This window comes from Leopardus geoffroyi, chromosome B4 (assembly GCF_018350155.1).
Source record: "Leopardus geoffroyi isolate Oge1 chromosome B4, O.geoffroyi_Oge1_pat1.0, whole genome shotgun sequence".
Taxonomy (NCBI): domain Eukaryota; kingdom Metazoa; phylum Chordata; class Mammalia; order Carnivora; family Felidae; genus Leopardus; species Leopardus geoffroyi.
The window spans coordinates 75,274,326-75,280,264 of NC_059341.1; the positions used below are offsets into that span (position 1 = coordinate 75,274,326).

A 5,939-nucleotide genomic window follows, 5' to 3' on the forward strand; every position below is an offset into this window, starting at 1 on the left:
TGACTAGGTAAGGGGAGGACTAAGCCGGAATGGGGGCAAGTTCCGTGTCTTCTGCATCTCTGCACCCTCTGCGTCCACACAGCCCTCGGACCCAAACGATAGTTGAGAATGGCTTTGGCCGCCGCCGGCTCCTTCCTCGTCCCTCGGCAGAGGCACGCGGCTCCGGAAACTTGACTCAGGCCCTTCCTGGCGTTTCTGGGAAACTCGAGTATCGCCTGCTCTCCCGGGCCGCCTCGCGTCGGCCCGAGCGGGGCACCGCTCTCTGCCGCCCTCTGCCGGCGCCACAGTTGGGTTGGGAAGAGCGCACGCGCGAGCGCACGCCAGCGTCCCTCCCCCCCCCCCCCCCCCCCCCCCCGCGGCTTGCCCTTCGGCGCGTGCGCGGCGAGTGCTGGCAGTACGGAGGACGGAAGAGGCAGGTAAACCTGCTGGAGCGGGCAGGTGGCCGTGGGTGCGGCCCAGAGAGGAGCTGCCGGGAGTCGGCGCGCTGCAGGTCCGGGGACGCCGGCGTTCGCTCGCGTCTGGGCGACCCTGGTGGGCTCGCAGCGTCACTCAGCCGGGGGGCGTGACCTGAGCCCGCCTCCCGGGGCTGGGAGTGGAGGGGGATGGGGATCTCTAAGGCCTGTTACTGATTTGGTGCCTGTTGTTTGTCTGGGAAGGTTTTCTCGAGGAGAGCGCAGAGTTTGCGAATAGCGGGCAGGAAGGGGCGAGGCTGGGACCAGGTGGGAGCTGGGGTGCCCCGAGTCCACAGGCAGTGAGGAGCTGGGCAGGTTGGTGGAGGGAGCTCTTGTTTCTCTGGCTTTATGGGGCGGGTGGCAGCGGTTGAGGAACATTGCTACAACATGACGATCCTGGTAGAAATCGTGCAGGTGTTTGAAATCCCAGGACGGCAATTTGGTCTCTTTTTTTGCGTGTTTTCACTTTTCTGACAGAAAGAGGCAATTCCTTCTCTCCGGGCTCGGCGTGGCCACTAACATGCGCTCATTTGCCTCTTTACGTCTCAGGACATGATACAAGTGGCACATCCGGGCCATGGGGTCCCAGCATTCCACCTCTGCTCGCCCCTCTCACTGCAAGCGAAAGAAAGATGACAGGGAGGATTTGCTGGCCAAAAGGGAGCAGGAAGAAGCCATTGCTCAGTTCCCATATGTGGAGTTCACAGGTCGAGATAGCATCACCTGTCTCACGTGCCAGGGGACAGGCTACATTCCAACAGGTGAGCATCTTTGGCAATCGGGGGAAGGATTCCCAAGGTACCCACAGGGCTGCTTCTGCCGCCCAGACAGAGCTTCTCTTCTGGGCAGTGGTGCCATAGTCATAGTGCCCTGAATAGAAGCCAATTTGATAAATTTGGGTAGGTTGCACAACTTCTGTTGGTCTCCTTATATTTGAAACCTTCTCTTGACTTCCACTCTTTTGTTCTTTGTGTCCTTGGTTTGGAACATGCAGTTGGCTCTACGTTGTGGGATTGTTGACAGGCACGTTTCTTTATTGCTCTCACTTGTGAGGCCTGGCACAGCTTTTCAGGGGAGCCATTTTGGAAGCGTCTTTTCAAGGAAGTAGATAGTAAATCATTAACGGCCTAAGGTCTGGAAAGTATTTCAAGTGGGGAGAGAAAAACACATGCTCAGGAGGGGAGCCTTGATTAAGTGCAGGATCATCTGTCAGTAAATTGGTCCTCAGAAGGTCTTCGCAATTTAGGTGGAGAGTCACGGATGTTTACAGCTGGTAAGAACCTTAGAAACCATCTACTCCAAAGCCTTCATGTGACACATGAGGAGACAGCAGCCTAGAGAGGAAATGACTTCCCCAGGGCCATTCGCCAGCTCAAGGCCATGCAGTAAAACTAGAACAAGATCTAGATGTCTCAACCTCCATGTCACTGCCCTGGTAGGATCAATAGATGTTTTGTAATTTGTGGCACAGTCTGTGGATTTACTGGTTTCTTGTTCCTTAGACCCAAAATGTGGAACTAGTATAGAAATGTGTAATTCCAGGCAAACCTCTGTTGTGACAGGTTCGTTTGTGACGTAAAGGAGAGTATCACGAGCGCATGGGATTTATTTTACCAAAATAATTGTTGGGTTCTTTCCTAGAACAAGTAAACGAGTTGGTGGCTTTGATCCCACACAGTGATCAGAGATTGCGCCCTCAGAGAACGTGAGTCACATGTCTCTCCTATTAATACCTACTTCTGTCCTTCTGTCCCTAGTCCCATATATGTATGAGTGCCAGCTACTTTTTGAAAAATTTTATCTGTTCTTGTAAATTCCCCATTTCCTTTAATACTATCTGCTCAAGCAAGATATCTCTGCCCCGTCACAATCTGGGGAAGGACCACTGCTAGAAACATTCTGAGGGCCAAGTGAAAGAGTTGACCTGGAAGGCATTGGAGAACAGGGGTATCCTGGGAGGTGAGGAACTGTTTCTGTCCTCTGAGCTCCTCCCTTCAGCTTCTGTTTCCAGATGACGGATGGCATGCAAATGAGTTTTTAAAGGCTTCTCCCACTGCACTCATTCTTGCCTGGTTTGTTGTTCCTGGCTCTTTGTACTTTCCTTTTCCCCTCATCCCCAGTTTTGCATTTAATCTTGACTAATTGGACCTTGATATCTGACTGCCCAGGCTGATCATGTGCTGTGTCATTTGCAGTAAGCAGTACGTCCTCCTGTCTGTCCTGCTCTGTCTCCTGGCATCTGGTTTGGTGGTTTTCTTCCTGTTTCCACATTCAGTCCTTGTCGATGATGACGGCATCAAAGTGGTGAAAGTCACCTTTAATAAGCAGGACTCCCTTGTAATCCTCGCCATCACGGTAAGACTTAGGGCCTTGCTTCCCAGATTGTGCACCTACAAGTCTTGGACCCAAGACGCTCATACTTGTTTCCTCCCTCACCCTGATGCAGGCCACCCTGAAAATCAGGAATTCCAATTTCTACTCTGTGGCAGTAACCAGCCTGTCCAGCCAGGTTCAGTACATGAACACAGTGGTTGGCACATACGTGACCACTAACGTCTCCCTCATTCCACCTCGGAGCGAGCAACTGGTATGCTGTTCTTTTAGGACCCTTGCTTCACAGGCTTCAGGAAATAGTAGGGGCCGTGGGGTGCTGTAGCCTCAGGACTTTGCTTTCCGTCTTCTCATTTCCACTGGCAGCGACTGGTTGATGAGGAAAATTTGATGTGCTCTGTAATTATGAGAAATAGGAAAAAAAATCAGCTGGCATTTGAGTGTTAGGAGAACAAAAGAATTTCTAAGAGCAAGCAGTTCGCTACAAATCGAGAAGAGGCAGTCTTATAGTCTGAAGTCTGTTGGCCTCTCGCAAGGGAAGAGGTTGCAGGCGTTGTTAGAGGGTCATGGTCTGTGTCAGGGACAATCTCGGGGAAGTATTTTGTATGTGATGGATGAATGCTCTCAAGTCTGTGGATTGCTGGTAACAGTGCTGTTCTGTGTCGAGCCTGCCTGGGCCACAGACTGACTCTGGTGTCTTATTTTCAGGTGAATTTTACTGCGAAGGCTGAGATGGGAGGACCGTTTTCCTATGTGTAGTAAGGACAGCGTTGTCTATATGTGTGCTCTCTGCTGGATGGAAGGGATTCAGAATGTACTCAGTTGATTGGGGCTGGTCCTACCTTAAGTCCCAGCCTTTGGCCTGTAGGTTCCCTAAGCTTTGGCCATCTTGGGGTTTGTTTGGAGGATGTGTTGTTGGCCTTCGACCGAAGTGCTGGGATTTCTAAGATCATTAAGCCACTAGAAACATTTACAGGCTCCGGCATTTATATGGTGGGTTTGAAAAAACAAGTATCATGACATGGGAGGATGTGTGGACTCTGTGGGGACTCAGAGCTAGTGAGCCCTGGAAGCACTTAGGTCAGAAGGGTGGGGGAGCAGAGGAGCCCCAAGCAGGGCTGACCGTGGTGTCACTCAGCGCTCTTCTGCTAATTCTTTTTTTTTTTTTTCTTCAAACCAATCTAACTGTTTTCGTATTTGCTGTTTGGTAGCTTCTTCTGCACATTACCCGGTATCGTGGTGCACAACATAGTGATCTTCATGCGGTACGTTGCTCTTCTCCCTGTCCCCGTGGCCTTTGCGTCTGCACCTGGACCGTCAAGCTGTGTGACCTCACCACCTTTGCTCGGGAGATGCTGTGTGACCCACAAAGCAAAGGCACCTAACCAAAGAGGGGACACATGATGTCTTACAGGCACAAATACAGTGGACCCTTGGGTGTTCTCTAGATGCAGCGTCCAATTCCCTTCACAAATCACCAGATTCACAGTGATCAGGTAGACATAAAGTTTTCTCCATGAAGTAGGGTCTGGTTCTGTGATCCCTTTAGAATCCAAGTGAGACTAGTAAAGAACAGAAGAACTTCTCAAGGCGTAGTAAGTACTAGGCATTTGATCAGACTTACTTTCTGTCCACATAAATTACCATATGTCATGGGTCTTATTTTCTATAAATAGAGTTGGTCCTAGAACCCTGACTGTTCAATTTGCGGATGACAAGCATCTTCTAGACATTTGAAATAGGAGGGTCTAGAGCAGAGCTTCTCAGCCTTGGCACCGTTGACATTTTGAATATTGGGACATTTTGGACACCGTTAACAGTTCTTTGTTGTGGGGGGCTGTCTGGTGCATTGCAAGTTGTTTAACCGCATCCCTAGCCTCTACCCGCTAAACGCTAGTAAGTCACCACCTCCCCGCCCCTCAGTTGTAATACCCCGGAATGTCTTCAGACATTGTGGAAAGTTTCCTATAGGGTAAAATTGTCCTGGGTTGAGAACCACTTATTTAGAACCACTTCTTCATGCCATAGGCTTTCTGTGAATGTAGAAAGATCCTCTGGCCTCCTGGTTATGTAATCGTGAAGATATGCATCTGGGACCCATGGATATTGTTGCTTGAGCTTGCTAGAAATTATTTAGGCAACTTTTCTTCATCTCAAAAACAGAACTTACTCTTCTTGTTTTTTTTTTTTTTTCCCTCCCCCTAGAACTTCAGTGAAGATTTCATACATTGGCCACATGACACAGAGCTCCTTGGAGACACATCACTATGTGGACTGTGGAGCAAATTCCACAGCTGTTTAGAAACTGCTCTTGGTTCTTCCATGGCAGCACCTGCCAGAAGAGACACAGCACCTGTTCCCAGGGCCTGAGTTTCATACCATGTCGCAGGTGGTAGAAAGAGAGGAGAAATTGGTTCTCTTGATCGCCAGCAAACACCCTCCTGCCGCTTGGTGGGGAGCGCTCCTCTTGGTAGCGCCATCTGTGTTTCTCAGAACCAGCAGACTCACTGCCCGGTGCCTACCCTGTGCCCAGCAAATAGTAGGCACTCGGAAAGTTTGGAGAATTGAATCCTGATCTTTTCGGCTGTTCTTGGGGCATTACAAATAGAAAATCATACCGTGGTTCTAGGTTATCATTGCACAGAGTGACGTGGAGATTGGACTGTTAGTGCAGCTGCAGGACTGTCCTACTCGTCTGCACAGAAGAGGCAGAGGGTGGGAACATTTGAATACATAAGGAAGCACAGACCCTTTAATATGGGAAATTTTTTCATCTGTTCACAAATGCCTAGGAACTTAAAAACAAAAAACCTTTTTTTCCTGTAGAAAGCTCAATTGTTTTTAGCAAGAGTCTATGTGAGGCTTGCTTTACCCTTCATCCATTGGCTGGAACATGGATTGGGGATTTGGTAGAAAAATAAACCCTGCTTTTTTGATTCACCTACGTTTCCTCTGATTGCCTGGATGTCTTAGGAGCCACCTCTGGGGGACTGTAGAATAGTTGCCTGCTAAGTGGGTCAGCACAGGATGGGGGAGGGGAGAGGAAAAGGAGTCTCCACTGTACTGTCCCCGTGAGCTCCCATCACTGAAAGCAGCCTCCTGCCACAGCAGCCTGGCTCCTCCCCATCTGGCGCCCCCCTGTGGTGACAGGCTGCC

The 5,939-nt window shown here is 50.0% G+C and overlaps 1 protein-coding gene across 7 annotated transcripts; it reads left to right on the top strand.

Moving 5' to 3' along the window:
• The first annotated feature begins 274 nt into the window (after positions 1-274).
• On the top strand, positions 275-5,723 carry TMEM106C (transmembrane protein 106C). 7 transcript variants are annotated; one of them, XM_045463721.1, is made up of 8 exons: positions 275-416; positions 1,002-1,213; positions 2,094-2,157; positions 2,648-2,807; positions 2,899-3,039; positions 3,492-3,541; positions 3,995-4,048; positions 4,989-5,723. In XM_045463721.1, the coding sequence occupies exons 2-8, from the start codon at positions 1,030-1,032 to the stop codon at positions 5,083-5,085; spliced, it is 750 nt and encodes a 249-aa protein (XP_045319677.1). In that variant the 5' UTR covers positions 275-416; positions 1,002-1,029; the 3' UTR covers positions 5,086-5,723. The 7 variants fall into 7 exon arrangements, with proteins under 7 accessions (XP_045319677.1, XP_045319681.1, XP_045319678.1 ...); XM_045463725.1 differs by having other exon boundaries at positions 347-416; positions 930-1,213; XM_045463722.1 differs by having other exon boundaries at positions 362-490.
• Positions 5,724-5,939: the final 216 nt, after the last annotated feature.

What these genes read in the sequence shown, in the direction of transcription:
- TMEM106C (XM_045463721.1), top strand. Translation starts at nt 1,030, where the DNA reads ATGGGGTCCCAGCATTCCACCTCTGCTCGCCCCTCTCACTGCAAGCGA. An exon ending in GACAGGCTACATTCCAACAG is followed by an intron (nt 1,214 to 2,093) that starts GTGAGCATCTTT and finishes GTTCTTTCCTAG; the next exon opens with AACAAGTAAACGAGTTGGTG. An exon ending in CACCTCGGAGCGAGCAACTG is followed by an intron (nt 3,040 to 3,491) that starts GTATGCTGTTCT and finishes TCTTATTTTCAG; the next exon opens with GTGAATTTTACTGCGAAGGC.